Below are 21,629 nucleotides of genomic sequence, written 5' to 3'. Positions count from 1 at the left end.
AGCGCAAAACTGGCTGGAACCATTAGCGATTGCCATGTAGCGCTTGGAGAGCCTCTGATGTGCCTAAACAGTAGAAACTCACCACAAGTGATGCCATTTTAGAAACTAGACCCCTCAAGGAATGTATCTAGATGTGTGGTGAGAACTTTTAACCCCCAAGTGTTTCACAGAAGTTTATAACGTAGAGCTATGAAAATAAAAAAATCAAATTTTTTCCACAAAAATAATCTTTTAGCCCCCAATTTGTTATTTTCACAAGTATAATATGAGAAAATGGACTTAAAAACTTTTGTGCAATATGTCCTGATAACCCATATGTGGAGAAAAACCACTGTTTGGGCACATGGCAGAGCTCGGAAGGGAAGGAGCACCGTTTGACTTTTTCAACGCAAAATTGGCTGGAATTAAGACCAGACACCATGACGCATTTGGCGAGCCCCTGATGTGCCTAAACAGTGGAAACCCCCCACAAGTGACCCAATTTTGGAAACTAGACCCCTTGAAATCATAACGTTGAGTTGTGAAAATATTATTATTATTATTATTATTAATAATAATAATAATCATAAAAAAAACACTTTTCCCACAAAAATGTTCTTTTAGCCTCAATTATTTTTTTATTTTCACAAGGGTAATACGAGAAATTGCAGCCCCTCTGACACAATATTAAGGCCCCACACACAAGATGAATTTTCCATAGCAGTTTGATGGTCTCACAGACCCACCCCCCGACAAGTACTGAGAATAATAAAAAAAGTAAAACTACACATGTAGCCCCATTTTCCGATACGCTACTCCAGTGTGGACTAAGGTTCCTCACAGCAGGCAAGATCTAGTGATATCATTGTGCCTGGTGCACTGAAATTCAGACGCACAGACTTAATGGTGGAAGAGGTAGCCGATGGTTTCCTCCTCCAGCATTGTAATCAATGGTATTTGCATTCTTGGGAAGAAGATGCTTTTGAAATAGAGACACCATGGTGGGGGGATTATGGTACCATTCAGAAACAGACTTCATCGCTTCATGGGCAATATACCGTACCAATCTTTTCAGTCCTTTTTACTCTTGTGCCCAGGTGTGCTGTAGTTTATATGGTGCTTCTGCACATTTCTGTTTGTCAAAGCATTGCTTGTCGTTGATGATAGTGTTCATAAATCATGTGCTGGAGCATGCCACAATTCTTTTCTTATAAGTAGACAAACTCTCTGTGTGGAAACCGGAGGTACAGAGATGCACATCAGAATCCAATATAATCTAATGGGCAGCGCATTTAGGAACTGTCAAACACAGATACCAAGTACGTTTATGTGCATGAGGTCTAGATTTTATCAGTTCATTATTGCAATATCGCGGTGAGTAACAGAATTTATATGTAAAAAAGGTTGGTATGGTTATTTTGTTCACTAACAACAGAGATTGTAACTGATATTCTGCAGTATGAATAATATTATTAATAACATTATGTTAGTATTTTTATCCATCTTTGTCAGGATTACCTTTTTATGTTAACCTAAGGATACCACTGGCAATATACACACGTGTGTGTATATTGCTAGTAATATATATATAGTATATTGTGACAGGGTCACTGGCGCTGTGTGTGAGGGGAGATATGTGTCACAAAGATTGTTTTTTTCAGTGAACTAAAACCCATAAGTCTCTCTCCAGCATGTTATGTGATGATGGGGATAACCAGCCATGATAAGGGACTGGGTTTTTGGTGAGTAGGTGAGAGATGGGCAGGATGCCTACTCATCATATCTCCACCTCAAGGGTGTGGCTGGGGAGTTAAATGTTCAACCACTGTTTCTTTCTCTGTGTTGTATGTTTGGAGAGGAAGGTCTCCAGATGTGGCTCCAGGTGAAGCTGAAGACTAGTGGTGTCCTCTGCGGGCGAGTCCCACCAGCATAAGGACTTTGCTATACTTTATCTTTTGTTTTGCCAGAAAGGCCATGTTTATTTTGTTAAACCCTGCCATGGTTATATATATAATTTAATATGTGCTTGGTTATCTACACTGTATGAACTTACTTTCCAGCTTGTCAGAACGAATTGTCTTGAATGACTCAGTTTCAGTTGAATTAAGGTTTTCTCTATTGGGAATATCTATTTTCAATTGCTCTATGATGTTTCTGTCTTTCGCGTTCAATTCCAGTTTGCTCCCATCTTCTTCCAAATAAAGACCAACAGATATGTCTGGATTGACAGATATTCTTCTTTTGAGTTCCTTAATAGTAACGTGCTCTGATTTATCCTTATTAAACGGAACTACAAGATGCAATACAATAATAAGTAGCTATAAATTTGTGTATACAGGGAATGTTTGTATCACCTACAGTAGAACCGTATTTATCTGCTAGAAATCAGAGTGCAATGTGTAGTTGCTAAACAACAGGAATATAATGACATATAGTTGGAATGGGCTGGAGGTGATAACAACCCAGAGGTTCACCTAGTAGTCACATATTGAGTATTTGCAGAACATTTTTCTGCAGCAAAAACCAGAGTGTTGGCAGGAAAATTTCTGCGTATGTGTTTTGCTATCTTTTTTTAAAGCGCTTTTTACTTGTTTTTTCCCTGTTCATTTGAATTGGTGAAAAATGCTGGAAAAACGGTGAAATAATTGAAGCGCTGCAGATTTAAAAAAAAAGCTTTGATGGTTGCAATCTGCAAGGAGAAAAAAGCACCATGTATATGAGATTTCAGAAATCTCACTCACTTTGCTGGTACTTTTTCCACGGCAAAGACATGTGTAAATAATGTGGCAAAAAGGCAGTGTGTGAATGAGCCCATAAAATTACTATTAGAGACACATAGGTTATGTTCACATGTAGCATTTTTGCTGCTTTTTTCTGCCAAAATCTTCACTCTTGGATGATTTTTTCACTCACTGCATTTTTTAGGAGTATGACATGTGTGGTTTGGCTACAGTGCATGTTAATAAAGTTAGTTTTATTCACAAAAATCACTGCAAAAAAACTCTGCAAAAATGTAGCACAAATGTTATTCTGATTTTTGTGCATTGTTTTTGCATTTTCTTATAGGTTAAACACTGAAAGAATTGCCATGCTGCTGAATTTCAAAAATGCTGCAGTTCTCACAAAAGCAAGCATGTGTACGGGATTCTGCAGTATTTCTGCACCGGTTAGGTAAATTATGTTACTTGCGTTATTGTGTGATTATTTTTGTCTTTTTTATATATGTTGTTTTTAAAATAAAGCTGCTTTGTTTTGATCATTCTTGGTATTTGACTTTGACATGACTTTATTGAAACAGTCATGTATGGTTACATGTACTTTGATGAGTTTCCATGAAGCGGAAACGGACTAAAAATGCATAGGCATTTTTACCTGCAGATTTTTGGCATCTAATTCCATGGGGAAAATACAGACATAAAAATCATCATATACGCAACAGAAATTGACATGTTGCTGATTTGGAACGCACAACAGGTCAGTTTATGCTCCATAAATAAAAAACCCACAGTGGATGTGACATTCCTTTAAATCCTATCCACTTTGCTAGAACTGTAAGATACTGTGTTTTTGACAAAACGAAAATACACAGTGTCAAAAATTCCCAAAAACTCACTGTGGAAAAGTAACCTTATAGTGCTGTACCACCAGGTCTACTTTAAAACACAAAACAATTTTCCCATACAGACCCTCAGTGGATTTTGCATTTGTGTTTACTTCTTCTTAGCTATTACTTCCAATATGAGTTATCATGTTCTTGCATTTAAAAGATTTCTTATGGTAACTCTCAAGTCAAGATGAAAGTTATGCTTCATTGTCATGTCAAAATGGAAAATGGGAAAATGCCAAAGTTTGGGCATCCTTGTAGATTTGTGCGCTTAGATAACTTTGAGCAAGATTTCAGACCTTAATTAGCCTGTTAGGGTTATCACTTGTTCACTTGTAATAATACGGCCGGGTGGTAGTCATGTCAGCACAACCCATACTCACTGTGCTGTCGACTGCTTCTTCCCTGCTGTGTCCCCCGTTCTTCCTTCCACTCACAAGACAGGAGGCAGAGTCCAAAGCAACTTTAAACAAAACGGATTTATTCTCTTCAGGACACAGCACATCCATAACACGTCCAGCACATGTCACAGTACCATCAATGTATTATTCTTCATCTTTCCCTACCTTCTTCTACTTCTCTGGAATAGGCCACAAAGATATAACGGGACCAGGAGCCCAGTGAAAACGGCACTTCAATATATCTCCCTGGAACCGACTTCAGACCAGACTCGTAAATATCATCTACTAGGTCGTCCACCCCCTTTTGGTTATCCTGCCCTTACACTCGCTGGTGGTCCACCCTACTACTTCTGTTCCCAAACTTCTTTAACTTCTTCATTTACGTTGTTGCCGATACCATGCACTTAACTCTTCTCTTCTTCCTTTATACTCTCACTCCTTTCTATGGATGGCTGGGCTTCTACTTGAAAATGTTGTGTGATAGCTAAGCAGCTCAGGCCCCACTGCCACCTGAGCACACACAGGGGGCCTACCCCCGACTGACCATGTCTAGGAAATCTGTCTACCTTATTCCCCAGCTGCCACTCCTACAATTAACCTCTAAGTGTCCTACAACTAAACTTCCCTAACTGCACTGTCCCTAGCTTACATGTAATACAAAGATACGCAAATACAGCATAATGAAATATATAGAAATTATATACACGACTCATACAAATATGGTAATTATGTACACAGTAGCATCAAACATTTAAAGGGCTAGGCCCTGACCCTCTTACACACTATTATCATTAGAAAAGGCCAGGTGATGCAAATTTCCAAATTTATAAAAACCCAGCCTCCTCTAACCTCATGCCAAAAAACAGCAGCCATGGGTTCTTTTAAGAAGCTTCCTAGCACTCAGAAAATGAACATGGTGGAGGCCCACAAAGGAAGAAGACCATAAGAAGATAGCAAAGCATTTTCAGGAACAGTGGAGGTGAAAATAAAGTCTAGAAGACCAAGCAAAATTTCAGTGAGAGCTGCTTGTAGGATTGATAGAGAGGCAAATCAGAACCCTAGCATGACTGCAAAAGACCTTCAGAAAGATGTAGCAGATTCTGGAGTTGTGGTACATTGTTCCAAGGTTCAGAGACACCTGCACCAATATGGCCTTCAAGGAAGAGTCATCAGAAGAAAAATACTCCTGCATCCTCATCATAAAACTCAGCGTCACAAGTATGCAAAAGAACTTCTAAACAAACAAGCTTTGTGCATTTTGGGAACAAGTGCTGTGGACTGATGAGGTTAAAATAGAACTCTTTGGCAACAATGATCTCTAATAATAAATACGCTAAGCAGCTTCCGTCCGGTTGTAACGCAGCTTCTGTCCGGTTGTAAACTTGGTGACGTCACATCCAGACAGAAGCTGCCTTTGGCGGTAGCACTGTGCCTCTTCTGCCCCCCGCACACTCCTCGACACCATATACCTTCCTAACACACACCTTCCTCACCATGCCAGCCGTCACCACACACCTCTTGCCATGTTAACCCTCAACACACACTCCTCAATACACACACCTCCTCAGCACACACTCCTCTCACGTTTCACCATCTCCACTCACGCCCCCCCTCTTTCACTCCATATATGACCCTTTCTCTCACTCCGTCTCTCATACTCACGCCATCATCGCCGCTGCTCCACGATCGCTGTTGGCTTCGGCACGATCCCCGACATCTTCTTCCGCCGGCGCAATCCTGGATCCAGACGTTGTCCTCGCCGGCGACGCCATCTTGGATCGGCGAAATCCCGCGATACTCAAGATGGCGTCGGCGAAATCTCGCGAGATTTCGCCGACGCCATCTTGGATCCCACTGAATTTCGTCATTTTCCTCACGCCGACTTGCTGTGTGGATGTGTTGCCTTGCTCCTCTGCCTGTTCACTGCCGGTGTCTAATTACAGGGCCAATTTGCCTCTACCACTTCATAACTACTGCTGGGCAATTACAGGGCCAATTTGCCTCTACCACTTCATAACTACTGCTGGGCAATTACAGGGCCAATTTTGCCTCGACTAGAAGGACACGAGTTTCTTCAAACGTTAAGCATAACTACTGGAGGACCCCAGTTTAAGTCCTCTGCATAATTACACTAGTTAATAAGTCATTTATCTCACGCCATTTAAATGCCCTGTTTTGCTGTACCCCACTTCTAAAAGAAGACTATAAGTATCTGTTTACACTACAATACTCCAGGACGCCTTCTTCACTGCCAGATAACTGCCAAATAGACTCCTTTACCTGTGCCAACATGAGTCATACCAAAAAGTATGCCAATACCAGTGAAAGGAAAGCAACTTTAGCACTACATCAAAAACAACGCCGTGCTAATGAGACTCCTGAGGAAAAACACCATCGCCTTGACAAGATTAAGGCTTATAAACGCCGTCGTCTCACACACGAATCCCCTAACTCTAAATCCATTAGATTGGCTAAAGAAGCCTCTGCACGCCATCACCACTGACAACAGACGGCTTCTTCCTCATCATTATTAGTAGACACACAACAGGATGCTTCCACATCAGCATGTGGAACAAGTTACTACCACACTTCATTCACATAAAAACATAGGTGTGATACATTTACACATAATTCTCAATATTACTGTAACACACATTAAGTATAAGAGGGGAGATGTGTATCATCAAAATTCTTTCATTTGGTGATATTAATCCGGATGTCAAGGTCCAGCATCATATTTGCTGCTGAGATGTTATTTCCTCTTTTAACAGGGCTGGGTTTTTGTGAACAGCTAAAGAGATAGGCGGGATGACTGTTCACCACATCTCCTTCTCAAGGTGTGCTGCTCACAGTGCCGCACAACACATGGTCAACGCTACATCACTATCCTCCCGATGCGATAGCATCGGGCCTTAATCTAGTCAAAGATATGTGTGGAGAAAAAAGGGCACAATTTCAGGAAGCATTTCACTAGCCATTAAGCATGGGGTGGATCAATCATGCTCTGGGGTTGTGTTCTAGCCAATGGCATGGAGAACATTTCACAGGAAGAGAGACAAAGTTCAATGAAATTTCAACAAATTCTTGATGCAAACATAACACCATCTGCAAAAAAGCTGAAGTTTAAAAGAGGATAGCTTCTACAAATGGATAATGATCCTAAACAAATGTCAAAATCCACAATAGACTACCACAATAGGCACAAGCTGAAGGTTTTACAATAGCCCTCACAGTCCCCTGATCTGAACATCGTTGACAAGAAGTACTTTCAAAATGGGGTACTACTGTCCCACTGTGACAGTCATCATTAAGGAAGAGGGGCCTCAAACTGTACTTGGAGCTGTGACCAAACTATCCTTGTACCTCTTAAAGATAGAAAGGCCCAAGTCTCCGACCTTATTATGTTCTTAAAAACCCTAATCTGTCCCCTCCCCCATCCCATGAGGCAAGGGACAGAAATGAAAGGTAAACCAGACACAAAGGCAAAACAGGGATGACAGAAAAACGCTATAAAACAAAATCATCAACCAACAATAGGGAGGAGGATAGTGATAGGGATGAATAAACTAAATGGGGAAAGGGACCAGGAGGTGAACATACATGTACAATAGCACACTACAGATCACTACAAGTCCAACTCTAAACTTCAACTACTTAGCTTTAGCACACAGCACAGGAAGACGAATCTTTCACAGGCAAGTACTAAATGCCCAGATCCTGAATATATAGATGGAGTAAACGGTAAGCAGTTGCAACTGGGAAGAGCCAGGTTGTATGGTCTCAGCCAGCATGGAAAGACTCCTTAACCCTCTCAGGACTGAAGGAAAAGGAAATCCATTTAAATGAGGACATGAATCACACTATCTCTAAAGAAGACTACGATTCATCACCCAACATAACCGTCTAACTCCAAATCTTCCAGGGGGATGTGACACCCTTGTGATAGCTACTAGGTAATAACCATGCAGGGTGCCTAAAATTGCATTGGCCCATTTTCCTTTTTGATCATTTCATCTTCAACTTGCTTAACGGTTCACAATAACAGGAATTTTGAACAGGTGTGCCCAAACTTTTGCAAGCAACTGTAAGCAATCACTAATTGACTTCACACCAGTTATTTGGCACTCATGGTATAGAGCGATTGCTAATATGCTAGATGATGTGCTGCCGACAATGATGTGTGTCCAAAATGTAAATTTTCTGTTTCTGCTGGGGTATACCTATTGTTTACATTCTTCATCAAATATGTTGCATTTTTTTTAATTCTACAATATAACATTAATTGCTCACAACCATTACATTATAGATAGAGTTTGACACAGTCAAGATATTACAGACACATCTGAAATCAATGTGTTTCATTCTGCCTCTACTTCCTATAGTAAAATTACCTTTAAGTAGCAGTGGTTTACCAGCCATATGGCTCTCCATGCATTCTAAAATATCCGTGTCTGCATCTGTAATATGAAAGCTTGAAAACAAAACATCATTAGCAGAAAGTTAAATTTTATTTATCTTTCAAAGATCATCTTATTTTTTAGCTATCTGAGGGCTTTTTTTCAGGATGAGTTGTACTTTTTATTGGCACATTTAGCTTATTAATTCCTTTTCATTCAATTTACTTTGGGAGGATGGGTAAACCGCCCCCCCCCCATTTTTTATTGACTGTGCAATGTGAGTAACATGTTCACTTATAATTACGGTAAAGCCAAATTTGTGTAGTCCTTGCTTAGTACACTTGTTGAATAAAAAAAAAAGTTTTATGAAGAATTAAAAAAAGCTTATTTTTGTAGTGACAAACAAAAAACAAAACCGTAAGAAATAAACCTGAGCAACAATTGCAGAAATATATTAAACACGACAGCAATTTTTTCAGTACCTTATATAATAAATTAAAGGAGCTGTCCACTACTATGATAAACATTTATCAAAAGTGGTTTCGTTTCAGTCAATTCTGAGTTGACAACAGGCTAATTTATTGGCATGTGTGGTGACAAATTTATGCTTACATGTGCCCTATTTCAAAAATATAAATATTGTGTAAATGCTTTCTACTTGCACATTGACTAAAATGAAGGGATTTTTTGGGACTTTTCAAAAGATTTGTAGTTCATAAATTTGTGTAAATCCTTTCTAAGAGAAATCTACGTATTATTTCATCCCAAGCCATATACTAGAGAACAGACAATGTAACTCACGTAGTGGAAGCAGGTGATAGTTCTTCTGGTGCGAGATTAGTATATCGCTTCATTGGTTTATCTTCAGGCTTCAAACATGGCACAGTGATGGGAACCTCTATCTCATAGTCATAGTATGGCCTGAAACAGACTTGGAGGAAAAAAAACATCATAAGGGTTTTCACAATCAGACTAATAGCTGCAGAAAGATCATATTTTCAATCCCTGTTATATGAATTTGCGAGTGCAATTGTAGTTAACCCCTTAATGACAGCCATTTTTTGTATTTTCAATTTCATTTTTTCCTCCTTTTCTTCCAAGATCCATAACAATTATATTTTTCCATTGGAATAGCCATATGAGAGCTTTTTTTTCTGGATGTGCAGAATCTTTCAATGAGACCAGGGTCCGCCCATCCACCGCGCCTCTTGTTTGCTGAAGCACAGCTCCTTCACATTGACTACGCTTGCTTCTGTATTTGGTTCACGTGTACCGCTCCATAGTGAGCGCTGCACGCTTAATACTGTAACTGGCTTCACTGCTCAATGGCACATGTGAAGTGCAGCTCCTTCCCATGGCCTGCCAGCTTCAATATTGATCATTATCGGCCCCACTGCTCCTCAGAGAGCAGTGCGTGCTTACTGCTACAGAGTAAGCACTGACTGCAGCCAATCAGCATTAGTTTTTCCTGTGTAACCTCAACAGCACAGCTCAAGCAAAGAGCTGTGCTGTGATTGGTCAAGCACCAGCCCCAGCACTACAGTATGATTTTGTGATGGAGAAGCAGAGAGAAAGGTCTTCCTGTTGCCCCATTCATTGTAGTGTGTTGTGAGTTCATTTTCCCCTTCATTACTGAGGCCCGAGGAACTCCCTCTTCTGGTAAAGAAAGGTAGTGAGCCTGATTGTCAAACACCTGAGGCTGATGATGATGACTGGCTGAGTGGAGTTACGGACTGGATATAAGGCTGCCGACGCCCTTCTGCCCTGCGGGTGATTTCTCTGTGGGATCCTTGGAGACCAGTCTGAATTCCTGCTCCTCCAAAGCTAAGTTTGCTGCTCGGCCTTTTGCTTTTTTGCTTTGACTTTGTTTTGCTTTGTTTTTCTGGATTTCTGCCATTCCCTGCTGGGGTGTGCTGAATTCATTTAGCTCTGTCTTCTGAAGATACCTGAGTGCTGATTTAGTTTTTGAAGCCTAGCTGCTTCAGGGCCTTTTTCATATCAGCTTGTTGGCTTATGTCTTTGATAGGGTTCTGGCAGATTGCAGACAGCAGCCTTCCTGTCCTTTCCTATCTAGGTAGTTTTGGGCCCCGTCTGTGCTCAGTCTATCTTTCTGTCTGTGTTAGTGTTTTCATCTTGCTTCACCGTCATTATATGTTGGGGGCTGCCTTTTGCTTTGGGGTCTGCTCTGGGGCAGTTTAGATTTCCCCTTTCTTTCTTTAGGCCTATGTAATTCTCCGGCTGTGATCGAGGGGTCTAGGGCATCGTAGGAACCCCCCACGGCTACTGCTAGTTGTGTTGTTAGGTTCAGGGGTCTGCAATCTGATAGTTGCCAACTTCTCTGGTTTTCTGGACTTAGCTTGTATTTCTGCTTTTGCCTCCTACGGTGACTCATATATAACCGAATCACCCGCCATACCACAGATTCTAGGGTACTCAATAGCAGGAAAGAATTGTAAAAAAAAAAAAAAAAAAAGTGAGGCCGTAGGGGGAATTTTTTTTTTCTCTCAATGGAGATAAAGCAATTGTCTGATCGTGTGGAGAAGCTCGCTGCAGAAGTGCGGGGAATTTCCACCTACCTTGCTCATTCACATGCTGCTGAACCAAAGATTCCTACACCTGATGTATTTTTTGGGGATCGGTCTAAATTTTTGAATTTCAAAAATAATTGTAAATTATTTTTTGAAGCCTAACTCGTCAGGGAGCTCCGAGCAGCAGGTTAAAATTGTCATCTCTTTGCTGCGTGGCGATCCCCAGGATTGGGCGTTTTCTTTGAAACCAGATGATCCTATTCTGTCTAATGTGAACGCATTCTTTCAAGCTTTGGGGTTGTTGTATGACGAACCTAATGCCATTGATCAGGCTGAAAAGACCCTGCTGGCATTGAGCCAGGGTCGTGATTCTGCAGAATTGTACTGTCAAAAATTCCGAAAGTGGGCAGAACTTACTACCTGGAATGATAATGCCTTGGCTGCTCTCTTTCGGAAGGGGTTGTCAGAAGCCGTAAAAGATACTATGGTGGGATTTCCTGTTCCCTCTGGTCTTGACGATTCTATGTCATTAGCCATTCAGGTTGATCGGCGTTTGCGCGAACGCAAAGCTGCACGAGAGGTGTTGCCACCTGTTGAACAAATGTCTGAACCTATGCAATGTGATAGAGTTTTTTCCAGAGAGCAGCGTCAGGAGTTCAGAAGGCGTAATAAGTTGTGGTTTTTCTGTGGAGATGCCTCGCATATTATTTCTGTCTGTCATAAACAAGAGAAACGCTTTGCACACACGTTTTCTGTTGGTGGTGTTCAACCTAAGTTTCTTCTGGCTATTACTCTGATCTGCTCCCTGTCCACATTTTCCGCCAAGGCTTTTGTGGATTCGGGAGCAGCCCTAAACCTAATGGACTTGGATTTTGCTAAACGTTGTGGATTTCCGATGACACCTCTGCAGACGCCTATCCCTTTGAGGGGGATTGATGCTACTCTTTTGGCTAAAAATAAACCCCAGTTTTGGACCCAGGTGGTAATGCGGGTCGCCCCAGACCATCAAGAAAATTGCAGATTTTTGGTGTTGCATAATCTGCATGATACTATTGTTCTGGGGTTTCCCTGGTTACAGATTCATAATCCAGTTTTGGATTGGAAATCTGTGTCTGTGGTGAGTTGGGGTTGTCGGTGTACCTTTAGTGAGGCTCCGGTGTTTTCCACCTCTCCTCAGTCGCATGATGTTCCTGATTATTTGGCGGACTTTTATGATGTATTTAGTGAGAATGAGTCTGCGTCTCTGCCTCCTCATAGGAGTTATGACTGTGCAATTGAACTGAGCCCGGGGTGTAAATTTCCCAAGGGTCGGCTCTTCAATTTATCTGTACCCGAGCACGAGGCTATGCGATCCTATATTAAGGAGGCGTTGGAGAAGGGTCATATTAGACCATCCTCGTCACCCTTAGGTGCCGTTTTTTTTTTTGTAGCCAAAAAGGATGGATCATTAAGACCTTGTATTGATTATCGTGCCCTCAACAAAATTACTGTTAAATATCAGTATCCTTTACCCCTGATTTCTGCTCTATTCTCCAGAGTTAAAGGTGCTTGCTGGTTTACCAAGCTTGACCTCAGGGGGGCGTATAATCTTATTCGCATTAAGCATGGGGATGAATGGAAGACGGCGTTTAATACTCCGGAGGGACATTTTGAGTACGTGGTGATGCCTTTTGGGCTCACTAATGCCCCTTCTGTCTTCCAGTGCTTCATGAACGATATTTTCCGAGATTTTGTCGATAAATTTTTGATTATCTATCTGGATGATATTTTGATCTTCTCCAAGGATTGGGATTCTCATGTGGAACATATTCGGACTGTGTTCCGGATCTTGAGGGAGAATTCCCTGTATGTCAAGGGATCTAAATGCCTTTTTGGAGTACAGAGGGTTTCTTTTTTGGGATTTATTTTGTCCCCGTCAACTATTGAAATGGACCCGGCCAAGGTACAGGCCATTCACGATTGGGTTCAGCCCACTTCTTTGAAGGCCCTCCAGAAGTTTTGGGTTTTGCTAATTTTTATCGGAAATTTATAGCAAAATTTTCTAGTATTGCCAAGCCATTGACTGATTTGACTAAAAAGGGTGCTGATGTGTTAAATTGGTCTCCGGAGGCTGTTTCTTCCTTTCAGGAGCTGAAGCGAAGATTCACCTCCGCCCCGGTTTTGCGGCAACCTGATGTCTCACTTCCATTCCAGGTAGAGGTGGATGCTTCTGAGATTGGTGCAGGAGCTGTTTTGTCCCAAAAGGATCCTGTAACATCTAAAATGAATCCCTGTGCTTTCTTTTCCCGAAAGTTCTCTCCATCTGAACGTAACTATGATGTGGGGAATAGGGAACTGTTGGCCATGAAATGGGCATTTGAGGAGTGGAGACATTGGTTTGAGGGAGCTAAGCATCAAGTCGTGGTCCTCACTGACCAAAAGAATTTGATTTACCTAGAGTCGGCTAAGCGCTTGAACCCTAGACAGGCTAGGTGGGCCTTGTTTTTTACACGTTTTGATTTTGTGGTTTCTTTTCTTCCTGGAACAAAGAATGTCAAGGCAGACTCCCTCTCTAGGAGCTTCCTTGCTGATTCTCCTGTGGTGACCAAGCCTGCTACCATCTTAGGCGAAGGGGTAGTTCTTTCTGCCATCTCGCCCGATTTGAGACGTGCTCTGGAAGAGTTCCAGGAGGACAAACCTGAGCATTGCCCCAGTGGAAAGTTGTATGTTCCTGACCAGTGGAAGAAGAGAGTGATGTCTGAAGTTCATTGCTCTGCTTTGGCTGGTCATCCAGGTATTTTTGGTACTAGAGATCTGGTGAGTCGGTTTTTTTGGTGGCCCTCCTTGTCTCGTGATGTCAGGAATTTTGTGCAGTCCTGTGGGACGTGCTCCCGGTCTAAATCGTGTTCTCGCTCTAGTGTGTTGTTGATGCCTTTGCCTGTCCCCAAGAGGCCATGGACCCATATTTCAATGGATTTCATCTCTGATATGCCTGTCTCTCAGAGGATGACTGTTATTTGGGTGATTTGTGATAGGTTCTCTAAGATGGTTCATCTTGTAGCACTCCCTAAGTTGCCGTCTTCCTCTGAGTTGGTGCCCCTGTTTTTACAACAGGTGGTTCGTTTGCACGGGATTCCTGAGAACATTGTATCTGACAGAGGAGTCCAGTTTGTGTCTAGATTTTGGAGAACTTTCTGTTCCAGGCTGGGAATTCAGTTGTCCTTCTCCTCTGCTTTTCACCCTCAGACCAATGGGCAGACAGAGAGAACAAACCACACCTTGGAGTCATATTTGAGATGTTTTATTTCTGCTGATCAGGATGATTGGGTTTCATTTTTGCCCTTGGCCGAATTTGCTTTAAATAATAGAGCTAGTTCTGCCACTTTGATGTCACCTTTTTTTTGTAACTTTGGGTTTCATCCTCGATTTTCTTCAGGGCAGGTGGAGCCCTCTGCCTGCCCAGGTGTTGACACTGTGGTGGAGAGAATGCACCAGATCTGGGACCAAGTGGTGGATAAGTTATCTCTCTCCCAGGAAAAGGCCCAGTGGTTTTCCAACCGACATAGGACCATTGGTCCCCAGTTTAAGGTTGGTGATATGGTGTGGTTATCATCAAAAAATATTGCTATGAAGGTGGCTTCTCCTAAGTTTAAGCCTAGATTTATTGGACCTTACAAGATTGTGGAGATTATTAATCCGGTCTCTTTTCGTTTGGCTCTTCCTGTCAAATTTAAAATCCATAATGTGTTCCATAAATCTTTGTTGAAGAGGTTTGTTGAACCTGTTCCGGGGGTTGCACCTCCAGACCCTGTATTGGTTGAAGGTAACATGGAATATGAGGTAGAGAAAGTACTGGATTCCCGTCTGGCTAGATGGAGACTCCAGTATTTGGTTAAGTGGAAGGGTTATGGTCAGGAGGATAATTCCTGGGTCTCTGCCTCTGATATTCATGCCAAAAGATTGGTGCGTGCCTTTCATCGGGCTCACCCTGATCGCCCTGGTGGCGTAGTTGAGGGTTCGGTGACCCCTCCTCAAGGGGGAGGTACTGTTGTGAGTTCATTTTCTCCTTCATTACTGAGGCCCGAGGAACTCCCTCTTCTGGTAAAGAAAGGTAGTGAGCCTGATTGTCAAACACCTGAGGCTGATGATGATGACTGGCTGAGTGGAGTTACGGACTGGATATAAGGCTGCCGACGCCCTTCTGCCCTGCGGGTGATTTCTCTGTGGGATCCTTGGAGACCAGTCTGAATTCCTGCTCCTCCAAAGCTAAGTTTGCTGCTCGGCCTTTTGCTTTTTTGCTTTGACTTTGTTTTGCTTTGTTTTTCTGGATTTCTGCCATTCCCTGCTGGGGTGTGCTGAATTCATTTAGCTCTGTCTTCTGAAGATACCTGAGTGCTGATTTAGTTTTTGAAGCCTAGCTGCTTCAGGGCCTTTTTCATATCAGCTTGTTGGCTTATGTCTTTGATAGGGTTTTGGCAGATTGCAGACAGCAGCCTTCCTGTCCTTTCCTATCTAGGTAGTTTTGGGCCCCGTCTGTGCTCAGTCTATCTTTCTGTCTGTGTTAGTGTTTTCATCTTGCTTCACCGTCATTATATGTTGGGGGCTGCCTTTTGCTTTGGGGTCTGCTCTGGGGCAGTTTAGTTTTCCCCTTTCTTTCTTTAGGCCTATGTAATTCTCCAGCTGTGATCGAGGGGTCTAGGGCATCGTAGGAACCCCCCACGGCTACTGCTAGTTGTGTTGTTAGGTTCAGGGGTCTGCAATCTGATAGTTGCCAACTTCTCTGGTTTTCTGGACTTAGCTTGTATTTCTGCTTTTGCCTCCTACGGTGACTCATTCATAACAGTAGTGGGTTTGTGTGTGTAAATTTCTCCTAACTAGTTCTCCAGCCTCAGCATTGTCTTTTCACTAAGTGTCTCATGCGGTTAAGGGTGGAGGCCCTCAGGCTATTAGGGGTGACACGGTATGCAAAGGGGCCCTCAGGTCATTAGGATGTTACACAGTGGAGAAGGGGGCCCCTTGGTAATTAGTAGCGACAGTGTGTGAGGGCCCCCTCAGGTAATTAAGGGTTTCACAGTGTATAAGGGGGTCATCAGGTAATAAGGTTTGTCACAGTGTGTGAGGGGCCCCTAAGGTAATAAAGGGTGATACAGTGTGTAAAGGGTGCCCTCAGGTAAATACCCTGAAGTGGAGTAGTATTTTAAAGAAGAGGATCTGTCAGCTTCCATTATGTGGAATAGTAAATATTTAAAAGTTTGGCCACCTCAGGTCAAAATTACTGTTGTTGTGAACAGTTAAGCAAGTTGAAGATTAAATGATCTCTAAAAGGCCTAGAGTTAAAAATGACACAATTAATTTGTATTTTGCACCAAAAAAACAATTATATAGATAGTCATCTTTTACATTTTAAAAATTACAAAAAGGAAAACAGGTCGATGCAAAAGTTTGGGCAACCTGTATGATTCGTACCTATAGCATAAAAGCCATCCCACTGTCGACAAGGTGACTCTGATCGGGGCAGTCCCTACACTGTCTAATATTAAAAACCTTATCATGTGTCAAAGTTGACGTCCGTGTGTGAATAAGGGCAGACAAAAGGACCGGGCCAATGTGAACGTGCGTTTATGTGCTGCTTGTGTACCAACTCAGGCCAAGCTCAGTTTTTGTGTTTTTTTTTTTCTTTGTATTTTTGCATTCTGTGCAAGCTGTGGTGTGTCCTCCCTTTCCAGAGCTGGAAATTGTATTTAAAGGCTGCTCCTGACTGGTGTCCACTGTTTGGGACCCGGTCCTTTTGTCTGCCCTTATTCACACACGGACATCAACTTTGACACACGATAAGGTTTTTAATATTAGACAGTGTAGGGACCGCCCCGACCACAGAGTCACCTTGTCAACGGTGGGACGGCTTTTATGCTATATTTGATCAAATACAGTATTACTAAGAACTCTGAATTATTTAAAAGCACTTTTGCTTTTTCAAAATGCATATACTCATTTTTTCAGAGGCGCTGGAATAGAGGAATGTGAGTGCAGCGAAACTGGACAAAAAACCACCAATTTTGTCAGATTAAAAAGCTATAAATAAAAATGAATAGATTCACGCACAAACCTAATTAATTGAATTACAAATAATGACACAATCACAAATAGAATAAAAGGCATAAACCCTCTAGATGTAATGGACCACAATGGCAATAACCTGCAATAATAATGCTGTATTATTACTTTGCAAAGTGAGTGCAATGTTGTTGCCTAAATTGCACTAAGCTCAAATAAATGTAAAAAAGAAGAATGAAACAGTATACTGCAACAATAAGCACTGCAAAAAATTATGTATGGTAAGATAAAATACAATGGTGAAAATCTGTGAAATCCAAGCCTAAAAGAGACTGTGAGAAAGGCAGAATAGTTAATCACTGCAGAAATTGCTTCTCTGCAAAAACACACCTGTATTGACGCACCTGTATTAAGAGAGATTAAGGAGTTAAAATTGCCATAAGAAAGCTCACATAAAGGTGTGGAACCTTTTTGCACCACTGAAACATGAGCCCATCCACCAACTGATATGATATGTTAGAGCCTGCCCCGGCCGGTGGCAGCTATGTAAAAATATCAAAATGGTAAAAGTCTCGTCCCAGGGAAGTATCTCAACTGGGTTACCTGACATAATGTAGGAGCGTTCACTCTCAATGAAAGTCCGTACAGAAATAAGTGATCCAGAAAATCCTAGCAGCTGCGGTCGGTAACTATGCCCCTGTTAGTGAGCGTGGAGAAGAGCAGGACCTGCCGTGATGTCAGTGGTCACGTGATGAGATGTAGTATATTACCGTAAGTGGCTGGAGCCAAGTCCTCGGAGCTCTCTGCACTGATAGAGGCAGCTGTAATAGCAGTACAACCGCGGTGATGTGATCCCGGCAGCCGTAGTCAGTTGATGCGTCCTAGCTGATGTGCGCTCTTAGGAGCAGGACCTGGCATGACACGGGGATCACGTGATCTGAACTTGGTAAAAGCAGTAAGGAAGTACGGGAGACAGAACCACAAAGCATCCAACGCGTTTCGGAAACACGGTTTCCTTGTTCAGGGATGGTCCTTTCTGATAATGTGGTCATTTTATACCTGTCTGATCCATGCTGAACTGTTGTAATGCAGGTCTAATAGAGCATGCTCCAATTAGTAAAAACCAAATAGTTCCAGTTCACTATTCAATCCCTTGGGGATCAGTGTATCCAAAGTGAAAATCCGTTTGGTTTCTGTCCGTGACATAAGGGCTATATAGTCCCCTTTCCTCCAAGGTGGTGGTACATGCACAAAGCCCGTGACATCCATATTATGCACCTCACCATTGTGATGTTCAATAAAATGTTTAGGAAGTGGATGGCCCATAAATTTCTTTTTTATATTTCTAATATGTTCTCCAATTCGTGTTTTAAGAGGGCGTTTTGTGCGACCCACATAAAGTTTTTCACATGGGCATTTAATTATATATATAAAGTCCTCTGAAGAACAGGTGATAAAATCTTTTATGGTAAAATTGTGACCATCTTTTGTCACTATTAGCTTTTTCTTAGTGCAAGTTTGTGAGCAGATAATACATTTTCAGCATGGATAAAAGTTGTGATTAAAAGTATTAGGGCTTCTATGTTTACTATTTTGTACCGTAGGTGCAATTATATTACCTAAATTGCGTGCTTTTTGCATTGTGGTTTTTTCCTGAGGAAGGAGTTCTGTGAAACTTCGAAACGCGTCGAATAAAGACCACTGTAATAATAATTGTTTATAGTGATTCGCAGCACGGATTGTCTGACCACTTTTTTCCTATTGTGCACAGCATGTGAAATTTCTCACACTGTGAGCGGTGATGTCAGCATTCGTGGTCATAGCAGCTGGATTCTCACATACTCTCAGTGTGTTCCGGTGGCCGTGCTGAGCGGACACATTACTAATGTCACTACTCAGAACTGCATCCGGATATAGAAGAGAAGGGAATCATCTTGGGACGTGGGATGGATTTACGGCAGACCCCTTTGCATTATTTTATTTTTTAAAAATAATAAATAGGTAGGGAGTGCTTTTTACAATGAAATGACTTTTCTCAGTGTGTGTGTTTATTACTTTTGACTACGGGATTAGTAAGGGTGTGTCTTATAGATGTCTCTCCATTACTCCATTGCTCTCTCCATTACTAACCCCTGGGCTTGATGTCAGTGGACATTACACAGCTGACACCAACTCAAAAATATTACCCCACTTGCCAACACGCCAGGGTAAGTGGGAGGAACCGAGCAAAGTGCCAGAATTGGTGCATCTAATGGATGCTCCTTTGTGGGGCAGCTGTGGGCTGTTATTTTTAGGCTGAGGAGGGCCAAATAGTCATGAACCTTCCCAGCCTGATAATACCATCCCCCAGCAGTCTGCTTTACATTGGCTGGTTATCAAAAAATAGGGGGGGACGTCATTTTTAAAATATTTATTTAAATAATTAAAAAAAAAATGGCATCGGGGTTCCTCTACTTACATAAAGATAAACTAAGATAAACCAGACAGCCGAGGGTTGCAGCCCACAGTTATCTGTTTTATCTGCACTTGTTATCAAAAATTCCTTTACATATTGCGCCGGTCAATCACAGCCATGCCAATACTTGGCACAGCTATGATGGAGCCGGAAGTGCACACACCAGAAAAGCTTGTTGATTGGTTGCACTGCAGCCTTTTAACAAGCTTTTTTCTGACTGCTGAACCCAAAAAGTAACACGGACCTCTAAGAAAAGTTTGTGTTCGGGGTTTGTGCACGGACATTACTTTACTGTTTGGGTTCGCCCATTCCTACCTATAACCTTTTTATTTTTCTGTCAAAGAGTTATGTGAGGTTTTGCCTTTTTTTTTAGCTAATATTTTTTATGGCAACATTTTGGGTTAAATAAGGCATTTTGGTAGTTTTCTATTGCATTTTTGAGGGAACTGTGGCAATAAAAATACAGCAATTTTTGCATTTCATTTTTGTCTACCATATGGCTTAAATAATTTCATATTTTTATAGATCAGACTTTTGGCAATAGTGTCTTTATTTTTAACTGCGGAAAAGTCGGGTGATTTTAACTTTTATGTGGTTTTATTTATTAGGGGTTTTTTTTTGGATATTTTTAGTTCCTATATTGAACACAGGATATTTGATTGCTTGTTCTACGTGTATACCAAAGTACTGTGGTATACTGTATAATGAAAACCAAGGTATATTATGAGATTATAGCCAGTGAGTTTTTCAGCAGGCACCTTGACTTTCAGCAAGATCGAAGTGATTGCACATGGGCGGCACGGTGGCTCAGTGGTTAGTCCTGGGTTGGAATCCCACCAAGGACACCATCTGCAAGGAGTTTGTATGTTCTCCCCGTGTTTGCGTGGGTTTCCTCCGGGTACTCCGGTTTCCTCCCACATTCTAAAGACATACTAATAGGGAATTTAGATTGTGAGCCCTATCGGGGACAGTGATGGTAATGTGTGCAAACTGTAAAGCGCTGCTGAATATGTTAGCGCTATATAAAAATAAAGATTATTATTATTATTGCACGGTGGCAGATAGATGTCCATATGGATCCACTACAATGCTTGTGCCATTTGCAGGTGTCAGTTCCTGAACCCGTTCCATACACTCATACCTGCTGTATGACATAATAGAAAATCATAGGGTGGGAAGTGGTTATATTCTATAAGTAACCCAAACGATACTGTTAACATCCCATTACATTGGTGTGGAATCAGTGTAGTCTACATTTTGTCAAGGGATCTAAAACTTACAAGCGGTGTATGTCTGCACACTGCTCACAACGCAATCACTGGGTATTTGCTTTAAATGATTTCTGAGAATATAATATATAGACTTATATTGCACGCGTCTACATTGGCAGGGGTGCTGATCCTAGTGATTGGCTGCATTGGTATCATGTGTTGTAGTCCTGAGGCCACCACTGTAGCCAGTCAACAAGACCGGAGCAGCAATGAAGAGGGAGCAATGCATCCAGGGAGATTGAGTAACAGATCCATTTGTTATTTTATCGGTCTACAACCTTATGAAACACTAACAAACAACCCCTAGGTACTAAGACTTGTTTGCAGTTTAATTAATGTACCAGCCTTCTCTACATTGTCTTCTTTACATGGATCTAAGTTCCTCTCATTCGTAATTTGTTCAATGAAACCATCTTCAGGACAGATTTTGGTAGACAAGCCTGAAAATAAATACAAGAAATATCAAAACAAGAGTGGACATATAAAGTGTATTGGGGATTAAAGTGGGTGCTTTACTGTTTCTTAATTTGATATATCTACAGCTGCTTTAAGGTATTTACTCCCATCAAACCCTGATTATTATTCTCCTTGTAAACATAACGGCGAGGCAGACATCACTTTGCATCAAATTAAACACTCATGTCAATCCTGAATGGTAGCACGTATGCTCTGTACTGCTGAGATAATGGTTGTGAAGGGCCCAGAGCAGCAGGCACATTGTAATGTGCATTGACAAATACAAAAATCAAAGTTTAGAAGACATTTACAAAACAATGAAAAATAACTATAATTACATCAAACCTGCCAGAATGGATAGAAGAAATACAGCTGTATTCTTCCACCTCTGATTTAGGTTCAATTAGTATTGCAAATGTTACACAATACATTTATTTCACTGTGGTTTTTATCTGCCTGCCAATAAATGGAACAGCTACAGGATGGAAAATTGTAAAGCCACTGT

The 21,629-nt window shown here is 41.6% G+C and overlaps 1 protein-coding gene across 1 annotated transcript in view; it reads right to left on the bottom strand.

Moving 5' to 3' along the window:
- Nucleotides 1-594: 594 nt before the first annotated feature.
- LOC141052398 (uncharacterized) overlaps nucleotides 595-21,629 on the bottom strand; it is a 55,095-nt gene continuing 34,060 nt past the window's right edge. Inside the window, exons 6-10 of the mRNA XM_073549630.1 lie at nucleotides 21,010-21,108; nucleotides 9,183-9,312; nucleotides 8,376-8,455; nucleotides 2,033-2,269; nucleotides 595-1,206 (exon numbers count right to left, since the gene is read on the bottom strand). Of these exons, the coding sequence (XP_073405731.1) occupies nucleotides 1,157-1,206; nucleotides 2,033-2,269; nucleotides 8,376-8,455; nucleotides 9,183-9,312; nucleotides 21,010-21,108 (596 nt within the window). The 3' untranslated portion in view covers nucleotides 595-1,156. The remainder of the gene's footprint in view (nucleotides 1,207-2,032; nucleotides 2,270-8,375; nucleotides 8,456-9,182; nucleotides 9,313-21,009; nucleotides 21,109-21,629) is intronic.

The sequence above is a fragment of the Dendrobates tinctorius genome, unplaced genomic scaffold (genome assembly GCF_039654945.1).
Source record: "Dendrobates tinctorius isolate UK_male_01 unplaced genomic scaffold, ASM3965494v1 ptg000160l, whole genome shotgun sequence".
Lineage (NCBI taxonomy): Eukaryota > Metazoa > Chordata > Amphibia > Anura > Dendrobatidae > Dendrobates > Dendrobates tinctorius.
This window is presented reverse-complemented; position numbering and strand designations above follow the sequence as displayed.